This window comes from Calonectris borealis, chromosome 17, assembly GCF_964195595.1.
Source record: "Calonectris borealis chromosome 17, bCalBor7.hap1.2, whole genome shotgun sequence".
Lineage (NCBI taxonomy): Eukaryota > Metazoa > Chordata > Aves > Procellariiformes > Procellariidae > Calonectris > Calonectris borealis.
Genome location: NC_134328.1, coordinates 6,700,752 through 6,722,133, shown reverse-complemented (window position 1 = coordinate 6,722,133; position 21,382 = coordinate 6,700,752). Strand labels below are relative to the sequence as shown.

The following is a 21,382-nucleotide window of genomic DNA, read 5'->3' as shown; positions in this document are numbered from 1 at the left end:
GCTGCTGGTAGTAAGAAAGATGGGCAGAATTGATGATGATATCCTTAGCAACATGTCCATTAAAGCATGTCTTGCTGCTGTTTTACTGTTACTGTAATTTTAATTATTTCAATTAAAGCTGTGAAGTTAATATATCACTGTGGTAAGTATGAGAACATATGTGGGAGGATTACTAGAGAGGAGTAATTTAGACTCATTGCACAGAGTTATTCTGTAATAAATATTGCAGTTTAAATTAACTCCCACCCTAGTCTAAGTTAATTTTACAGGGTGGACAAACCCTCTGGCTTTGCACAGTTTTTTGTCTCTTTATAAAAAATTAATTTTCTGTTGAGAGTTTTCTTTGATAATGAGTATTTATTTTTAAACGAGCCTTGGCTCTCCAATACACTTTGAATTGTTCTATTTACAATTATGTAGGGCAGGACTACTCAGCTTTTTCAACCAGAAACAGGTTTCTGGGGCTGACAGAAGTTCTCAAAAGCAAAAACAAACTCCTGTTATCTTGAAAGGGCAAGAGATCATCTTTTGGCTGTACCTGGTTCATGGTTCTAGATGTGTGATCCTATTCTAGGAGTTTGGTTTCAATAAACTGACTGTAACAGTTACATGTAGTTGAAGAAATTGAATGCTTTCTGTTTTGTGCTTGGTGCACACTAGGTGTTTTATTGGATGAGACCTATAAGATAGGACCATGCTTTATGAGGTATAGTCAAAAAGAGCTGATGTGTGTCTTCTGTGGAATCTAGTTTTACATATGTGTAGCTTACAGGATAGATTTTCTGATCTATATTTGTAACAAAACTAATTGTGGGTTTTAGGTTCTGCCAAAATGGAGCTGAGTGATGCCAATTTACAGACTTTAACTGAGTATCTAAAGAAAACGTTAGATCCAGATCCTGCTATAAGGCGTCCTGGTAAGTGATTCTCTTGAGTGACCAAAAAAGTTTAGTTTCTTTTTGGCTCTTCTGTCTGTGTATAGCAAACTTCAGTGGATGTTTATGCAATAAGCTCTTTGCAGAAGTTCTCAGTATCCTTTTAAAACAAAAAACCCAAAAACCTAATGAAGGATGGCTATAAATATAAATTTATTTTGTTTGCTTTTTGTAATTTTATTTTCCTTTATTCCTGAATTTTTTGTACTGTTGTTATTTAAAACAGTGCTGCTGTTCACAATAAACCAGGATTTACTTCTAGCGGGTTATGGCTTTTAAAAATGGTGAGGAGGCAATATTTCCACATCCTGCTTTTGTTAATAGCAGAAGCGTTAAGGAGCTTAGTAGCAAGAAAGCTACAGTACCTTTTTTCAGACTTGTTCTGTGTTTCTGTTCTTGTGAAACTCTGGAGAAGTGTTCATGTGTTGATTATTTTAAATAGACACTTGAGGAATCATAGGACTCCCATTAAAAAAATCAGCTCAGCTTTTGCTAACCTTACTATATTCTCTTACAGCGGAAAAATTTCTTGAGTCAGTTGAAGGAAGCCAGAATTACCCATTGTTACTCTTAACGCTGCTGGAGAAATCACAGGAAAATGTCATCAAAGTTTGTGCATCTGTAACATTCAAGAATTATATTAAAAGGAACTGGAGAATTGTAGGTATCCTAGCGAGTAGTTGTGCTAAGATTTAATAATCCTTTTAAGGTACAATAAGATATTCTACAGTAACCTTGGAGAATGTGTGTATGTTTGTACTCTGTGAAAGAAAGTAGATCATTCAGAGAACAAACACAAGGTGTAGTTTACCTGGACCATTGGAGTCCATTCTATTAAAAAGAACTAGAGCTGGGTGATCAAACGATGAATAACTTTCTCTAATATTATATGCGTATTTTGCAGGAGCACAGCATTTAAAGCTCATTTAACTAACAGTAATACTACTGAAACTGAAATGATTGTGAAGTGTCTGTACACATGAGCTGGCCAATTTGGCCTGTATCTATTGTCATAGTGTTACAAACATTTCAAGCCAGCACGGCAGCTGAAAGTGATGATGCTAGCTTCTCTTTCATGTAAGTGCTTCTGGGGCATAGAATAGTGTGGGACAGTTTATTTTGGCCTTCTCAGTTTAACACTTAGAAGTATTTGTAGACATCAAATAGAAATACTGCCATCTAATCCCATTTTATCCTTTGTTTCGGAAAGGTCAGAAACATTTTTGATTCAGAGCTTTCAGCATTCATGAAATTTAAATTATGGTAGAAAGTATTACATTTGAGAGCTCAACTCCTTCAGTCATGAGAGGTTTTAGTTGATACTGTTTATACTTTGTCTCACTGAAAGTACTGTTTGTATCTGAAAAATATTAACTGTATAATGTTGCTTTACTACAGGGAAACTGGTAAGTATTTCATGATTACATCTTAGCTGGTGCCTATTTACAAACTTGCCTGTGATTTCTCCCCGTCCCCCCATACTAATATTAAGAAGCTATAGCAGTCCTGGATCTGGTTATGTTTGGTAAGATCAGCGCATTCAGTCTGGCATGAAATTTCTAGAACTTTGTTTCTGTGATAGTGTATTCTCAGTCATTTCTCCCAAATCGCATCTTTATCTGTAGTATATTGTAAGTAGAAATAATGTTCTGTTGCGGAAAAATTTGTAAGTGGCTTCCTTTTTATGACTGCTGATGTAATTCAGGATAAGATTTTTGTTTTGGAGTAGATGGAGATGCTATGCAGTAAGTGCATCCAGAGGACCACTGTAATCTCAATGTGGCTTCAAGCACATTGTTTTGTCCAAAATTGAAGCTTTCATTTCAAGAGCAGCTTGAACATAAAATACAGCCCTAAGGCTAGCTTACCTAGATCACATGGTTTAATTTAGCAGCCTTGGACTTGACTGATACAAAGCTCCGTGGAAGTAAAAGGATTTTGCCTACTCAAGGACTTCAATTTGGTAGAGCCTGGAGAGCTAGATGTACGGGGCACTTCTGGGCAGAGGGAAGAGTTTCCTTTTTTTAGTTTATTTTTAAAGTATCTACAGGGTACTGACCTATGTGCTGCCTCTCACGTCTTGTAAAAAGGTCTCATTTCTTTGAAAAAATCTCATAAATAACTCCATAGTAGGATTTGTTGTTGCTGATCTCTCCACCATCTTTGTCCTCATCTATCTAAATGCATAGCAGTGAGTCCTGCCTCCCTACTTGGAGCTTGTCTAGCACAGTTATTGTTGCCTTTCACATCATATAAACTTGTAAAGCTCAGGTTTTAAAGATCATCTTTTTTGCGGTTTTTAATGTATATATAATGATTCTCTACATTCTTCTGAGTCAGTGCAATGTGATACAAGCGGAAAAGCAAGTTTTGTGTGTCTTATTTTTGTAACTGCTTGTTTAACTCTTGAAATTTTGAAATTACTATATTTTTTTTTAAGTTTATGGGAAGATGGTGAAAGGGAGGTAAGAAGGAAGGTAGTAGTGCCATCTGGTTTAAGCATCTTAAGATCATTGAATTACTCTCTGGAGGTGCTTACCTCTTAATTGCTGGATAATTTCTAGGTTTCTGAGCTTCGGTGCTGTCATCACCGATAATGTGACTATCACTGCTGTCACTGGTTGGTGACAAGCCTCCTTATTATTTTATTTCTTTAGTAGAAATTTTGGCACTATTGACTGACTGGACTTCGAACTGATTGATACTGTGAATTGATCAGATAACTCTTAAAGTCAATGTTATGGTTTTGATGGTGTAACATGCACCCATCTTCATGAGCAGTTTCTAGAAAGTATGGCTTGAGGCAGCTTGCACAAAATAAATTTTTGAGATTGGCAGAAGTGAGGACAGAGATGTGGTTTGGTATGATGGAAAAGGTAACTATTGGTTAAATTTAGGTACGTTATTGGCATATGCACCCACCCTTACTATGGCTGAATTGCTGATTTGAAAAGACATTGTTAGAGAAGGAGAAAACTAGTTCAAGATTTTACAGAAATTTCTTTCAGCTTTTTTTGGGTACTAGTGTTATAGATTCATTGTAGGCAATATCTTTAACAGATCTTCTTATCAGTTTCTTTAACTATGTAACAGTTACATAAATCAGTATAAGCAATTAGTTTCTGAAATGCTGTTACTCGCTCGTTGCCTAGAGTATACCGATATGCCCATGTCTTAATTATTGTTTTAATTTTAGGTTGAGGATGAACCGAACAAAATATGTGAATCAGACAGGATAGCCATTAAAGCCAACATAGTGCCCTTGATGCTTAGCAGCCCAGAACAAATTCAAAAGCAGGTAATATGTCAATTCCTGGTTATGTCCATGAGACACTTGGAGTATTTTAAGTGTGCCTAGAGGCTCTGGTTATTGGCAGAGCTCAGTTCCCTTACCAATGAGGTCATCCCAATCCAAGTAACTTGGAGTGTATTGTCACAGCTACTTCTGCCTACTTTAATTTTTTTTTTTTTAAAACGCAATTACTGTATAATAGTAAAGTTCTAGCATTAGGCAGTTAAATATAGTAATTCCAGAAAGTGAGACTGCGTGTACACATTAGATTTAAAGTGAGATTTATTTATTTGTGGTGAAAACTGGTAGATATTTAACCCAATGATTTTTGAATCTGACAGGAATAATAAGCATTTTTCTTAGATATTTGCAACATCTGGCATGACTTTTTTTTGTAATGAGGAGCCTTCTATTATATCATGTAATGGTTATGTTTCCTTTCCAGTTAAGTGATGCTATTAGTATTATTGGTCGGGAAGACTTTCCTCAGAAATGGCCAGACTTACTGACAGAAATGGTGAATCGCTTTCAAAGTGGAGATTTCCATGTCATTAATGGGGTCCTTCGCACTGCTCACTCTTTATTTAAAAGGTACCGGAAATAAGGGAGGGAAGTATGTGGATTTTAAATTTCTGTTCAACTCTAAATTTTTACAGTTAGACTTAATTTTGTAGATTTACAAAGTCTACAGTTGTGGCTTCTACTTACACTTACTGACTTTTTAATAAGAATTTAAGTGGTTGTCAAATTGTACACCTTGCATGGTATTGAACTATGTTGTTTAATAAGAATTAAATACTGTCTACTTGACAGTATTTGTTCCAAGGTTCAGCACAAAAAATTAATTGTATGCAAGTTAATTTGGTAATAAATGTGTTTTTCGTGTATTTCTCTTTCACTTGTCAGGTACCGCCATGAATTTAAGTCAAATGAATTATGGACAGAGATCAAACTTGTCCTTGATGCCTTTGCTTTGCCCTTGACAAATCTCTTTAAGGTATTTCTTCTTGAAATGTTTCTAAAACAAGTTTAGCATTCTGAATTGCTTGTTGTGAATACCTGCAAAATGAAAACTTAAGAATAGTTGGTTTGAAACTGTTAATGAGGTTCAAACTAAAGTCATGAAGTGAGACTTGACAAGATCGATAAGAGGAGGAAAAGAAACTGTTGTATTTTCTGTTTTTTTTAAAAAAAAGGTTACATGACACTTCTAAATACCTCTTGTCAATGTGGTTTGTGTGTGTGTGTTACTTGACTGAATCTTGTGTCTTTTTCTAGGCAACTATTGAACTTTGCAGCACACATGCAAATGATGCTAGTGCTTTGAAGGTTCTCTTTTCTTCTCTCATTCTAATTGCGAAGCTGTTCTACAGTTTAAATTTTCAGGTGAATCTCCTTGTTCTTCTAATAGTTTTGCTTTGATCTCACGAAGCTGTTATGCTCTTATTTATAGGATCCATTTGAGGCAGCCTTTAAGGCCATGCTTTATCGCAAAAATAAAAGTTGACAGTCTGCATCAACGCTGGAGTAAAGGCACAGTAAGGATGGGGTTAATTAACATGTTAGCTTGGCCCTATCTAAACAAAAGTTCAAGAGAGTCTAAGATACTTTGCTGAGGTGACATATATGTAGTGTCTCAACACGAACATAAATCTGTGAAGTGTGATGATCATGTCTTGATTGCTTGGGATGTTCTTCCATATTGTGCAAAAGAGCAAGCTGGAGTTAAAAGGGCGGCTTGTGCTCTCTGGGTAGGAGAGCAATAAGGTTTGTTCTGTGTAAAACTGTAGGCTGTATAGGGTGTAAGCAGCTAGTTTATTTGGAAATAGTGTGTTCCAAAGCCTGTCTGGAGAGTTTTTGTTTGGGGGGAGGAGGGGGTAGTGTTTCAGTTTGAAGATTGTTTTCTACACTTTGTTGTCCCTCAGTAGATTATAAGGTGGATGCATACTACTTACAATGTAGGTATGTTATCTAAGCAGTGCAATCAGAAATTAAAATGTAGATTTATGCTTTTCCTTCACAGGATCTTCCCGAGTTTTTTGAAGATAACATGGAAACATGGATGACAAATTTTCATAGTCTTTTAACTTTAGATAATAAACTTTTGCAGACTGATGTAAGTACTGCACAAACCTCCTGGTTTGCCTCTGTGTAGTGGAGAGGGTTGACTGAGAACTTAAGACTAACTCTGAACAACGTAATGTTTTCTTTGTTGGTTAAACAAAGGAATAGAATGATTACAAGGAAATGGGGTTTAAGAGAAGTTGCCCCATTGTCTAAGAAATTTGAGGACCAGTTCTTGAAATTGTATCTCAGTTACAGGTATACCCAGCTGTGTACAGAAATCAAATTACAGATAATCATCAATGAGTAGATTCTTTCGAGGACCTCTGCTAAGTAACCTGATCATTAGAGAGTCACAGTGCTCAGGTTTTCTCTACCTTTCAGCTGGTTCGTGCACTATGTTTTGGAAAACAGGGTATCTTAAAGAACTTGAAACATAGTTGAACGTTAGAAGTACTTTAGTTTAGCATTTGCTGTCTTTGTCTAATTATAAGAATTAGTAGTTTCACAGGTGAAAGATGATACCAAGTCATCAAAGCTCAAATTAATTTTGTGCATCTTTCTGCATTTTAAATGCTGATGTCTTCCAGATACAGTACAGTAGTTTGCCACGTGATGGAGCCAAAGCAACTCTGTAAATTTCTTTACAATACATAGGGAGGCATATTAAGTGTATCCTGTGCTGTAGTTTCACGGTTGTTATAGGCTAACACTGCTGCTAAAAGAGGCTTTGCTGCTTTTTTCTTTTCTCACGTGCACAGCACAGACATTCATGCAGCTGTGTGCTGAAATGAGTCGGGAAGTGATATGCATTAAAACTGAAAGGGGACTGGGGGGTGGGGAGGAGACGGAACTGGGGTGGTGTTTGGTTGTTGGTTGTTTTTTTTTTTTTTTTTTTTAATTTGAGCCCAATTTTCCCAATTCACTTTGCTTTGTGGTTCCACAAGCATCTGTGCTGGTACGGGGAAGAGGAGGGAACTACTTTTACAACTATTCTAATGTAAAGTAGCAAGATACGATGTCTTCTAAGCATATTTTTTCAACACCTTGTATTGTCTTTTCCCTATTACATTTATAAATTAATTTCATGTCAAACTTTATCAGGTCTAAACAATTTAAAGTGCATAGTACTTCCATTTGAAATGTAGGTATGATTTATAACTTGCAGTGCAGTTCCAGTACAAATCAGCAAAATACAGTAATTCTAGGGATTCTAGGGATTTCTTTCCCCTATTTAGAACATGGTAAAACAATAGTGTAAATATTTCCTTCAAATATGTTGATACTTTTAATATTTAAGTAGTGTTGAAGTTTGGATGTTTAAGTTCTTAGTTTTGTTTTATGTGAGGATGAAGAGGAAGCTGGATTACTGGAGCTCTTGAAATCACAAATTTGTGATAATGCTGCTTTATATGCTCAAAAATATGATGAAGAATTCCAGCCCTACCTGCCACGTTTTGTAACAGCAATCTGGAATCTGTTAGTCACAACAGGCCAGGAAGTGAAATATGACTTGGTAAGTTGTTACAAACTGATCTTGTCAAGTTTAATAATGAACTATAAATTGGTCAGTCAAGCTAAAACTGTATGTATTCTCTCTGCGTTGTTCTAGCTGGTTAGTAATGCGATCCAGTTTCTGGCCTCAGTTTGTGAGAGACCACATTACAAGCATCTGTTTGAAGACCAGAATACATTGACAAGCATCTGTGAAAAAGTTATTGTTCCCAATATGGAATTTAGAGGTAACTTTTTGAGACTTAAGTTTTCAAAGGCACAATAAAATCTGACTGTAATTATAATGATATGTGGCTTTGCAGAACTAAGAATTGAGGATTAGCTCTTGTGAACTTTAGTACTAGATTCAAAACCAAGTTTCTAAAACAGATTGCTGTCTTATGGGCTTTCTAGAATTGTATGAATGTATCTAATAATTTTTCTGTCTTACTGGGATCTCAAATTGAAAAGTATAGGAAGTCTAGTTCATGTGCCACCAATGCTTGAAGTGAGTATCAGAATAATTCAAGGAATCTAAATAGGCATGGATATCAGGCCTGCTAAATTGTAATGTCTATTTCTCCGAGTTTTGATGGGCTCATATTGATCCTAGTATCTAAAATGCAGTGAAGATGTATTGCAGTGATAAGAAGCTTCTCTCTCAAGTCTATGACTCTCGAAGCCTCTTTAAATACACTGAGTGTTGAACATGTCCAATCTTTTTTTCTTTGTTTTTTTTTTAAATCAGGAAATCATCAGCTCATGAGTATGAAAGACTAATTTGTGGGGCAGCAGCAAGCTAAACAGGCTAGTCTGGCTGGATATTTCTGATTGATTTCTATTAATGTTATAGAAAAGTACTTGGAAAAAATAGCAAGTTCATAATAATACACCTTTTTACCATAAAAAACAGAGATCTCTTTAAACTTCTATGTATTTTATATTTTCAGCGGCTGATGAAGAAGCATTTGAAGATAATTCTGAAGAATATATAAGAAGGGATTTGGAAGGATCTGGTAATCCACAGATTTATACTAAGAATACTTGGTCTTTAAATATAGCTCTAAAGAGCTGAAGAAATTTACTGAAGCTTTTACAACTTATTTTTTAAATTGGCAAGGTTCCCCCCCCACCCCCCCCAAGAGATTTTATCCAGTTTTTGATCATTTGCTGTCACAATGTGCCCATCACACTGTCTTTTTGTTTTGAACAATGTTTTTGTAGGGTTTTTTCCCTTAATTGGTTTGGTATGTCTCCTGCACTGCACACGTTCTCATTTCAGCAAATATAGCCTGTAAGTCAATGCTGAATGGTGGCCACAGTTGTGTATTTGATTCCTATGTGTAGAGTTTTAATAACGTGGAGAGCCTGTGCCTGTATTTAGTAGTCTATCATGTTTAAACTGAAATTCTGAGCGGTGTTGCATACAAATCTGTGATCAAGCCAGCTGGACACCAACCAGCCCTTGTATGCCGGCACCACCTTCAAACCAATACAGTAACCGGCCTAAAGACACAGTGCTGTGCTAACAGAGCTACTTGATTTTTCTGATTGTAGCTGTCTGGTCTTCAGCCAGGTCAGAGCACAAATGAACCAAATCTAGATCTGTATGACAATTCTGTATATGCTGTTCTGTGCCACTAACAGTTTGCTGACTGACACTTAGATTAATGGCACTTCATAATAGATTTAAGAAATTACTGTATGTTTGCAATGGAGGACAAAAATTGGAGGGAGATGTTTTTGACTTTTTTCAAGCGAATGTTTTATCCTTATCCAGGATTAGATGCATTTTAGGTATTTGTGAAGCTTTTATTTGTTAGCTACTTCTGCTTTTAAGAGAATTGAGGCAGGAAGTATTTGTGTTCTTCAGAGATTACTTTAGAAATCTACTCTATTGCATTTAAATTGACTTGCTTTATTTTCCTTCTGTCGATTCTGTTGGTATATTGTATTAAAGGCCAGCTGACTTTTTTTTTTTCCTTTCTTGAAACAAGGCATTGTTTTGGGGGTAGGTTTTTTTTTGGGGGGGGGGGGGGTGTTTTGGTTTTGGTTTTGTTTTGGTTTTTTAACAAAAACATACTGATTCAGTGTGGTGGGCCAGGAGCTAAGCACCACACTGCAGCTTGCTCATTCCCCACCCTGCTGCAATGGGATGAGGGAGAGAATAGGAAGAGTAAAAGTGAGAAGACTTGTGGATAGAGATAAAGATACTTTAAGTGAAAGAAAGAGGAAGAAAAGAGAAGAGGGAAAAAGAAAAAAGCAGTCAATGACTCACCACCGCCCACAAGTAGACTGATGCCCAGCCTGTCCCTGAGCAATGGCTACCCCCCCAAAAACCCTCTCCCCTCAGTTTTTATTGCTAAGCATGACGTTATATGGCATGGAATATCCCTTTGGTCAGTTTGGATCAGCTATCCAGGTTGTGTCCCCTCCCAACTTCTTGCCCACTTCCAGCCTACCTGCTGGTAAGGAAAAAGAGAAACCCTTGACACTGTGCAAGCACTCTTCAGCAATAGCCAAAACACTGGGGTGTTATCAACAGTTTGTCACCAGTGCAAAACACAGCACCATATGGGCTGCTATGAAGAAAATTAACTCCATCCCAACCATTGCCCAATTGTCAACATAGTAAAAAGCCTCCCCCTGCGTGCTTACTGAAACTTTCTTTAGAGGGCAGTAAAACCTGTGAATACGTATGCAGTATTGGTAGGTGTCCATTCCTCTTTTTGTTGTACAAATAGTTCCTATTATGACAGTAAGTAAAAGACTTAAATGTGTTCTTATACATCAATGTGGAGGATTGCAATAATTAATATAAGGTGTGGCTGTAACTTGAGAAGCTGTATATCGTTAATATATTTATTATTATGCTTGTTAATATGAAAAGCTGTATACTTTCTCATATCCAAAGAATCTTTGGTTCTCATGCAGATATTGACACCAGGCGCAGAGCAGCTTGTGATCTAGTCAGAGGCTTGTGCAAATTTTTTGAAGGACCTGTGACAGGGATTTTTTCTGGATATGTTAATTCTATGCTGCAAGAATATGCAAAGAATCCATCTGTTAACTGGAAGCACAAAGATGCAGCTATTTACCTTGTTACGTCTTTGGCATCCAAAGCGCAAACACAGAAGGTACTTTTACATTCTATTAATTTTAGTCCATATGCATTCAAATATTATAGTATGTATACGGATTGATGCAATTCATTTTATGCTGCTTCAGAATGGGAGTAACTGTATTTGTAGTAGTTTAATGTTGATGAGATTAAAGGTTGTCCGTTATGTAATCCTATCACAGTTGGTAATTTGGTGGTATCTGATCTTCAGAGAGATTGGGCAAAGTTAACAACTGTGTGTGACCATTTGGCAGGTCTTATTAGCATGTGTGAAGCAGCCATACAAAGAAACAAAATTAGCTTGGGTCTAGAGCCTTTGAGCTTTTAAATGGTACTGAGCCAGAGTTTGTAAGCCATGGAAGGCCAAATTTAGCTTTACAGAAGATGATCAGAAGTGTTAAGCAGACTAGAAGGAATCTAAGTGACTCTTACAGTTCTTGTCATTATATTTCCCAATGTTTCCTGTTATTTGAGCGTTTATGATTTGGAAATGGCATGTGAATGCTAATGATGGCTGGAAATGGATCTCATTACTTGCTTTGGGAGAAAGCAACTAATAGGCTGGATACATGGAAAAGCCACACCTGAACTAAACTGTATTTGGAAACAGTAGCATTGTACCAAATGTCCTACAGAACAGATTTTAATATACTAATAAATACTTTAAATGTTCAAATCTCAGTGGCTTTACAAGACAGATTTGAGGCAAGCATAGTAAAAACATAGTAAAACATGTTGTACAACATCTTTATGCAATTTTGCTGAAAGTTCTCAGTCTTTTCCTGAAACTCTAACTGTATACTACTGCACAACAATTGCTAATAATAGTGACGCGTAATGTGAACCAGTGTCTTCTAGCAATTAGAATACTGCTGAGTTTTACATCTTTCTTTTTCTGTGCTATTTAGTGGCAAATATGGGATAACATCACTTAGAACACTTGATTGATAAATATTCATCTGAAAATCCCGTTTTAAAAATTAGTTGTATTTTTCATAAGAGAAAACTAAGTAGTCATTATTTTGCTGCTCTAATTCAGAATTGGAGTTTGAGTCCTAAACTTTTCCTTTTCAAAAGGCCTATCACAAAAAAAGTATGAAGTTAGTAAGATGCTGATATTTTCTATCTAAAATTTTGGTTGATTATTACTGTGTTACATGCTATTATTCCTCAACTCAGAGCTGGTAACTTAAAATCTCAATACTGCTACAGCTGAAACCTAGACACTAAAAACATTAAGAAAAAGGAATTGGATGGCTCTCTGCTAAAGATGCAATTTCAACAATCTCATCACGTGCATGCACGCTTTAGATTCCTTTTATTAAAAGCACATAAAAATGAGTAAGAAAACTAGCTGAACATGAACGTCTAAAACCAGAATTATTTTGGTTTTTGTTTTTCTAGCATGGAATAACACAAGCCAATGAACTTGTTAATCTGACAGAATTCTTTGTGAATCACATTCAACCTGACTTAAAATCTGCTAGTGGTAAGTTAATGTTAATTTTGATACGGCATTTTTTGTGATATATCTACAACCTTGACAGTGACCACTGTTTCTTAAGGCTCAAGCACTCATATATCAGCATAATCTCTGAGACAAAAGACTGTTAACACCTGGCACGGGAGGTAATTCAGATTTGTTTGGCTGGCATTGAATGAGCTTTTAAACAAAAGTGGATTACCACATGCTATCTGCAAGATCAGAGCATGTCCACACATGGTTGCTATCGGCTACATGCTTAAACTTGTTGAATCAAAGTAATTTGATTTCTGTGTTTGAGACCTTATGGCAAACTTCTATGCTATAGAAAATCCTGAGAAGTTAAATACTGAAGACTAGGTCGTAGCCTGTGTCAGCCCGTATTGATGAGATGATGCATGTCTAGATTTAAGCCATGTAATTTATTTTATGCTTCAGCAATTATCTTATGATATTTGGAACGTAGTGGGTTGTCTTGGAATATGTAATTGGAGGCTTTTAGAATCAGAGCCGGAAGGGGAAATTTCACGTGAAAGAGCTGGACTGTACACTTAATGGTACTGGGGTGTGATTTGTACCTAAAACTGATATCCTGTCTAACAGTGCCCATACAGAAATGCAGAAACTAAGCAATGTAGAAAAATGTGTGTATTATTTTTGAGGGGAAAAATAATGAGTTAAAATCATGAGTTAATGTCACCTCTCTATATAGTATATGTTCAGTGATCACATTTATATGAAAAATATCAACAAAATTCGCATATTTTTCTATTGCAGTGAATGAATTCCCTGTGCTAAAAGCAGATGGTATCAAATATATCATGATTTTTAGAAACCAAGTAAGTTTTTCTTTTACTCTTACGGTAAAGACATATTGTAGTTTGTTACTTTATACTTGTCAAGCCCAATTTATCTTACTTGGCCATATGTTAACTCAACAGGTGTTTGATAGCCATATATAACACTTCATGCTGAATTTTTAGTTTTGAAAGTAAATTATATTGTTATAAATATCCAATTAACTTGTAGTCTATATGCTATCCATATGCTGTGGGAGCACTGAACATCTTAGCATGCTCAGTTCTGTGACACACACAGACTTTTTCAGGTGAATGTTAGTCTAAATATACTTGATTACTTGTATCATTGCAGTAGTTGTTAAAGTGAGTACAGCAACTTTGTCCTTTACCTTTTCTGATTTGTGAGATGCAGTAAGAAAATATATTGAGTATTATTTCTAAATTTTAGATTACCTTTATTCATCTCTTATGAAATATCTGTGATTTTTTTTTTTAAAGCTTGATATTTTTTAATTGCCCATTAAGACAAAGTAAAATGGAAAAAGAAATCTACATTAGGAATATATGCGCTTACTGACAATCAAACGTAACATTGATGTTCGGGGGAAGTATACAGGCGATGACAGAAATAGGTACCTCTTGGTTGTCAAGGTGTGATTTAGCAACTGGAAGAGCCTTCTAAGATTTCTTCCTCTGCCAAGCTTTCAGTTTGTAGCTGATGAGCTCAGAGTGGTTATGCTGTAGTGTTGAACCATCTGTATTTTTATGTAACGTATGTATAATTTGTTGCTATATTTCTGTAGGTACCTAAAGAACAACTGTTGGTATCTATTCCTCTCTTAATCAATCATCTTCAAGCAGAAAGTATTGTGGTCCATACTTATGCAGCCCATGCTCTTGAAAGGCTGTTTACCATGAGGGGGACAAATAATACTACCCTGTAAGTTCTTAAGCAGAAATAAATTCATTGCTACATAGGTTTTGTCCATTAAGGATTAGAAATATCTGTAGAGGGTCTTTTATTTCTTAGCATTACAATATTGTAAAATGCTTGAAGTTTATGCATGTCTTTCATCATTAAAGAGCTGTGTTTTACTTAACAGCATTACAGCTGCAGAAATGGCACCATTTGTAGAAGTGCTATTAACAAACCTTTTTAAAGCGCTGACCCTTCCTGGCTCATCTGAAAATGAATACATTATGAAAGGTAAATGCTTTATGAGTTCTGCAATATAAGAGCAACTTTGTTAACTTGAGGTAAAGACTTATAGTTACAGGCTTTTTATTTGGAAAACCTAATTTATGCAAACATGCTAAAGAGGTATGCGCAGCCTGCAGTTATTTACCAGGCTGTATTAAGTCATCTTTGACTGAATTTATGGTACCAAAGAGAAACACTAAACGTAATGGTATTGTGACAAATTATTTCTCAAATGGTAGTCTTTGTAGTCAGGACAGCTACCTGAGCAGTGTCAGTAGGAGATCTGAGTGGGTTATGGCTAATAGTATGCCAAGATTTGAGACTTGCCCAAGATAAATGATGGTCTTTGCAAAGTTGCTTAATCTTCTGTGCTCCATCTATAGAATGGGGATAATGAGGCTTTGCTTTATCCTCTGTCATGATTATAGATTGATTGCTCTTACAGCAGATGCTCTTTCTTACCGTACCTAATTCCTTGGGATCTGATTTAATAGTAAAAAGTAAAGGATTTAGGCATATGATGGATGACAGAAGTGTATGTTTGTCTCCAGAAGATAATACTTTCAATTTATTTGCAGCTATCATGAGGAGTTTTTCTCTGCTACAGGAATCCATAATTCCATACATCCCTTCTGTCATCACACAGCTTACACAGAAACTGCTGGCTGTCAGTAAGGTAAAGAAACAGGCTATCTGAGCAAAATGTGCACTTTTTACTTTTTAGAGCAGCCTTTCTAAAGATCTATGTATACCTTGTTGTTTGTGATCTGTTAGAATACTTTAAATTGTTCAATATTTTCTGACTAAAATAAGTTAAAACAGCCTTCCAGTGAAGTACCGTCTTCCTTTTAGAACATACTTTCAAATCATTCTCCTCTGCTCTCATCTGAAATTTGGAAACAGCATATGAAATCTTTTTGTAATACTAGTTTGTTCTAGTATAAATGTTTGCTTGTGCAGGGGCCACCATTACAATAATCTGTTTTTCTCACAACTCCTTTATTCTTTGTCCATGAAGCTTCTGAGGCTAATATTAAATTTAGGCACTGGAATGTGGGATTAAACTAAATAAATTACCCTCCTGCTTTTGGTGGGTAAAATTCTCTTAGTTTTTTTTCAGGCTGGGCTAATATTCTTGAACATTGACATTGGGGAATGCTTTAGAATACCTTCATGAACTATCCAAAAAACTTCTACTATGCATAGTTTAAACTTAGCTGCTGAGTATAAGAAGTGTTCAATAAAGAATTGACTAGACACTTAGAGGATTGAAAAATAATTTTTTTTTCCAGTTTTTGTTTTGTGATACTTTAACTGCTTGCTAGTTTACGTAGCGCTTCTGAAAAACAATTGTTGTCTTTTAAATAAATAAAAACCACCATTCCTTTACGCTATAAAGGTTTTTATGTTTGCTTTTATCTATGGAATTAATTTCATTAGCGTATTAATAAATAAGTCGTAAGTATCCTTATTCCCAATTGCTACTGTAGACTTCAGTTGAAATAAAATATGTGTTTTGCTAAATAAGTGACTTGGCTGCAAGTTTGGGTTGATATATCTGTTTATTACTTGTTTTTAGAATCCAAGCAAACCTCACTTTAACCATTACATGTTTGAATCAATATGCTTGTCAATAAGGATAACATGCAAAGCAAACCCCGATGCAGTTGGAAGCTTTGAAGAGGCTTTGTTTATGGTGTTCACTGAGATACTACAGAATGATGTGCAAGGTAAATTAAAATCAGTAAGTGCTTGTGCGCTCTCTCTATTATAAGTGGTTGCTATGATTTACCTCATGGCAGTTTTTCTGTAACACAGGAAATGCACGTGAGAACGCAGCATGTTCACAGTCCTAATAAATACTTCTAGGAGGCATGTGGGTCATTCCATAGCGTACATCAACTGTATTAACTTATTTTTAAAGCAAACTGTATATTTAAAATATCTAACAGTCACTACTCCAAAGCCTCTTATTATTCTTCTTAATTATATTGCCTTGTTTCTAGTAGCTTGTTTTCCATGTTCTGAAACATCAACAAATAGAGGAAATAGAAATTGTATATATACAATGTTTGCAAATTTTTGGAATAATTAAATTTGGGAAGTGATACATTTCTCCAAGGTTTTATTTGTTGAAATCTTTGTGTTAATATCATAAAATTGTAGGTTCAGTCAATAGATATGTGGTTCCTAGGAATTGACAGTGACCATATTTGCTGAACTTGTAAATGTCATCGTTTCTTTTCCAGAGTTCATTCCATATGTGTTTCAAGTGATGTCCCTACTTCTAGAAATGCATAAAAATGAAATCCCTTCATCCTATATGGCATTGTTCCCTCATCTACTTCAGCCAGTATTATGGGAAAGGACAGGAAACATTCCTCCTTTGGTCCGACTCCTGCAGGCTTATTTAGAGCGGGGTGCCAATACAATAGCCAGTGCTGCTGCTGACAAAATTGTAAGTTGGATTGATTTAGTCACAGTGTATGCCTCTAGACATGTTGATTTAAGACTTAAAAATTATGAGGAATTTTTTCCTTTAGTGAATAGCTGGATTTGTGCAGAATTTGTGCTTGTACTTTACATTAATGGTGCTTATGTAGAAAGACAACAAATACTATGAATGCAGGCCTTTTGGATGCTTTTCCGTTGTGTGGATAAATCCTAGACCGTTGTGCTTTTGTCAGTTAAGATGTAAAATTCCTGCACTTAGTTTTTGCAAGCAGGTAAGCTTCCACAGTTTTCCTGTCTCATCTGCCTCGTGTTGAACACTGTGGATCAGGAAGACTCTCAGAGGTTCTGTTCAGAACAATCTGGAGAAGAGTGAGTGAGGAGGAGCCAAAATGTCGGGACATCTGAGGATTAGTGAATTCAGTGGGAGATTTACTCTGCGTACTTAACTTCTGTTACTTCTGCTGCATGATCTGCTGTAGTCAGACTTGATTAGACAGTGTCATTGATGAAGCAGACATGCATGTTCAAATTGGCTTTGGTGTTCATTTGATCAAGGTTAATCTTAATGCTCAAAGGAACATCACTTGGTCCCAATAAAAATCTGCCTTCCTTGTCCTTAACTGCAGAAACAGAATCCTGGTTTAGGTTATGAAAGCTTTTGCCTTGGTGTGTGTCTTAGATGGTAAGGGCCAACTTTTTGGTAGGTCACATATGAAGAACTGTTGTATAGATTTTTATATTTGCTTTGCTTACAGCCTGGATTGTTAGGTGTGTTCCAGAAGTTGATTGCCTCTAAAGCTAATGACCATCAAGGATTCTATCTTCTAAACAGTATTATAGAGCATATGCCTCCGTGAGTATGAGTTGAAATTACATTCAAAACTAATTTCTGTAGACTTTAATGTTTGGTATGTTTGTACACTTCATAGTTAATGTTTAACAACTGAAAAATACCACATTTATCAGTGAAATAGATTTGAACAATTCTATACTTGTTTTTTGTATAGTAAAACATGCAAAATCGTAGTATGAATTGAATAATGATTCTTCTAAATTTCCAGTGAATCAGTTGACCAGTACAGGAAACAGATCTTCATTCTACTATTCCAAAGACTTCAAAATTCCAAAACAACAAAATTTATTAAAAGTAAGTTCTTTGCTATATGAAAAGCTTCAGTGCGGTGATGCCAACAGTTTAGAACATGCAACTGTACTGAATAAGTATCTTATCATGTCCTGTGATTATGCGGATGAAGGGATACTAGTGACTCTTAACATCAGTGACTTGCTTCAAATTATTTGTGTAAGCAAGGGTGGCATATAGGGCAGTTGCCACAGGGGGTGACACTTATTTCATGAAAACTGAAGGAATGGAACTAAAAGAAGGGAAGAGACTTGTGTATTCCTTTTATTCTGTGTGATATCATTAATTATCTGAAAGTGTCTTCATTTAACCTTCAACTAATACCAGCAAACTTTCACTCTCATGCAACACAATAATGCTGACCACACTTCTTTTTGTTACATATAGTTGTGTGTTGTTACTGTTAAATATTCTATGCATGTGTGTCATTCTGCCTTAATATGACTTAAGTTATTGATAAGGATTTATGTTAAACTAGCAAAGCTGTGACAAATTATTGAAATACATATTCTGGTTATTCCTGCTGTAACAGGAAGATTATCGTCATACTAATTAAATTATTTTAATGATATTGTCACTGCACAAATTATGCAATGTCTATTACTTAATCCTATAAAATCTGATTAATGCCACCTGATAGGAGCAAGAATGATAGGATTACTTATAATGGTCTTCCACAAACAAAATTTAAGTGATGCTTTTAATGTATTGCATTTGCGCTCTGGTACAAAGGCCATGCAAAGGGATTCACAACTGATCTGAAAAACTGCATTGCATGAAGTTTTCGGCTAAAACCATTGAAAAGTTCTTTTGGTCCTTGATCTGAAAAATTTGCAAATGGCTTTTCTAATGCTTTATAACTGCTATAAGGGGAAAAAGGACTGAAACTTGTCTTAGTTGTCTTACTGCCATGTTTTAGTGTGTTGCGGTACGTGAAAAGATCAGCAGTTTTTAGGCAAACTTCAACATAGAAAGTTAATGTACTTCACTAAAACTGAACATTTATAAAGGTTGCCATTTCTATCCCCTTGAAAAACTTGTTAGAATGTATTTTGCTGCAGACTCTAAAGCTATTCTTTTGTTTTCATGTTGAGTTTTAATTTGACCTTTTTCTTGTTACAGGTTTCCTAGTCTTCATTAACTTGTACTGCATAAAATATGGGGCATTAGCTCTGCAGGAAATATTTGACAGCATACAGCCAAAGTTAGTATGATGTTTATTTTTTTTTTATTTAAGACTGCTGTGTAATTTTTATCTTTTAAAGTAGGAAATAGTTGTCTCCTTTAGCTAAAATTGCAAACTGCATTTGTCACTAATTTGACTAGCCAAATGTTTCTTCTAATGTGGTTGATTTATTTGTCTAGCAATTTTTCTTTTCTGATTTGCTGCCCATAGTTCCTTGTTGATAGTTGAAGATACTAACCTCCTGAGCAGGTCATAAAAAGGGAAAGTGTGATGTTTTTATTCTTTTCCCTTTGTAAAAAGTTTGTATGCTCAAATTTCTACTAGGCATCCACTACAACAGGGCAGCATCTTAACAAATTATCTGGTTTTCTCTTTTTCCTAGTGATTCATATTGTTTCTGGTTTTCTTTTGTCACCATAAGGCTGATAAGGCTTTCTAATGCTTTTTCTTTTAATGTCATAATAGGATGTTTGGAATGGTTTTGGAGAAAATTATAATTCCTGAAATCCAGAAAGTGTCTGGACAAGTTGAAAAGAAAATTTGTGCTGTTGGCATTACAAAAATATTAACAGAATGTCCTCCTATGATGGACACTGAATACACCAAGCTGTGGTATGTAGAACAATTCTTCAAGTTCTGTTAGTGTGGCTATTTGATTTTTTTGAAAATGTGAGCTATCATCAAAATATATTCTTCAGATAAACGCCGTTGTGATTTCTTCAGACCTGCTATTGTTATGAGGCTGAGTTTCAGGCTTTTCATACCACTTCCTTTTCTCAACAAATAAAACTGTGTTTTCAAAGCAGATGCCAGAACTCGTTTGAGGTTTTTGTGATGGAGATAGCACTGATTGGGCTAGCTAGGACTGCATTTAAGAAAATACACTACTTTGTTTTAGCTTGTATTCTTTTTGAAAAGCTAGGCCCAGTTTTGACTTACAACTGTTCTCCTAGTCAGGAGACCTGAGCATACTTATAACCTGACAGAGAGCTGTAAGATCTTAGCTCAACAGTAGAATTTTGAGGAAAGCTCTCTGGGAAGATTGTAAGCCAGTCTAGCAGTCTAGGATGTCAGGTAGCCTGAATTTAATGACAATAACTGGATCCCTTAGCTAGAACTTTTTTTTAATGTACTTAAGAAAAGGTGTAATCTGGAAGAGAATTGTTTCATGACAATTTGACCTGATAAAAAATAAATACATTGTTCGTGCTTTTAATATGAGCACCTACATTATGCCTGTAAAATACACAGATCCACAATTCTTCAAGTCCAGCTTAGATTGGACGCTTAAAATTTGGTAGCTAAGCAAGTACCTGCAAGGGCTAAATTGTAAAGGGTTCCAAGTAATTTGAACATTCTTGTAAAATATACACTGTCCTAATGTATTTTAAGCACTCCAATTTTATCCTCCCATCTTTACATATAGGACTCCTTTGCTGCAGGCCCTCATTGGCCTCTTTGAACTGCCTGAGGATGACACCATCCCTGATGAAGAACACTTCATTGACATAGAAGATACTCCGGGATATCAGACTGCATTCTCTCAGCTAGCCTTTGCTGGAAAAAAAGAACACGATCCTGTAGGTCAAATGGTGAACAATCCTAGAATCCATCTGGCACAGTCTCTTCACAAACTGTCTACAGCGTGCCCAGGCAGGGTAGGTGACTTTTATACATGGCGTGCTAATGCTAAATTCTACAAAGAAATGCTTTTTTGATAATGGGTCTTTCTTGCTAATGTTTAATAACCAGCTAAATGAAGTATGTCGTAATCAGAATGCAAGGTATCGCTCTCTTTTATTCTTCAATGGAATATAGCTTTTGTAAGGTTTTTTCCCCAGTAACTTTAGAAAGGCCGTATTTTCACATTACTTTATTTAGCAATAAGCTTAAATATGTCATTTCTTAAATGAAAATTTATCCACTTGTTGGTATATAACTGATACTTGTCTCCAGTTCAATTATATGCGCTCAGGAAACTTCAGGCAGCTCATGTTAAATGAAACAAATCAAGTTTACAGTTAACTATTTTAACCCGTCGTGTCTTTGTTTTGTTCAAGATTTTGGTAAGTAAAGATTGCCTGAGAGATCTGATGTTTGCTGCATCCAAATATCTGCTTTAATAACTGAAAGTTTTCTCTACTCTTTTTTCATATTTGATTCAGATAAGTAGTACATAAAACTGTCAGCATCAGGAATTGTAATTCC

The 21,382-nt window shown here is 35.7% G+C and overlaps 1 protein-coding gene across 3 annotated transcripts in view; it reads left to right on the top strand.

Moving 5' to 3' along the window:
• Positions 1–21,382, top strand: part of CSE1L (chromosome segregation 1 like) — a 28,437-nt gene that overhangs the window by 2,200 nt on the left and 4,855 nt on the right. For all 3 annotated transcript variants that reach the window (XM_075166391.1, XM_075166392.1, XM_075166390.1), the window contains exons 2-24: positions 822–917; positions 1,453–1,595; positions 4,132–4,233; positions 4,673–4,818; positions 5,134–5,224; positions 5,506–5,613; positions 6,251–6,343; positions 7,640–7,807; positions 7,904–8,033; positions 8,736–8,801; positions 10,720–10,922; positions 12,311–12,395; positions 13,167–13,228; positions 13,993–14,129; positions 14,293–14,396; positions 14,969–15,066; positions 15,970–16,120; positions 16,640–16,848; positions 17,600–17,697; positions 17,906–17,991; positions 19,111–19,192; positions 19,640–19,786; positions 20,601–20,832. In XM_075166391.1, the coding sequence (XP_075022492.1) occupies positions 833–917; positions 1,453–1,595; positions 4,132–4,233; positions 4,673–4,818; positions 5,134–5,224; positions 5,506–5,613; positions 6,251–6,343; positions 7,640–7,807; positions 7,904–8,033; positions 8,736–8,801; positions 10,720–10,922; positions 12,311–12,395; positions 13,167–13,228; positions 13,993–14,129; positions 14,293–14,396; positions 14,969–15,066; positions 15,970–16,120; positions 16,640–16,848; positions 17,600–17,697; positions 17,906–17,991; positions 19,111–19,192; positions 19,640–19,786; positions 20,601–20,832 (2,826 nt within the window). In that variant the 5' untranslated portion in view covers positions 822–832. The remainder of the gene's footprint in view (positions 1–821; positions 918–1,452; positions 1,596–4,131; positions 4,234–4,672; positions 4,819–5,133; positions 5,225–5,505; positions 5,614–6,250; positions 6,344–7,639; positions 7,808–7,903; positions 8,034–8,735; positions 8,802–10,719; positions 10,923–12,310; positions 12,396–13,166; positions 13,229–13,992; positions 14,130–14,292; positions 14,397–14,968; positions 15,067–15,969; positions 16,121–16,639; positions 16,849–17,599; positions 17,698–17,905; positions 17,992–19,110; positions 19,193–19,639; positions 19,787–20,600; positions 20,833–21,382) is intronic.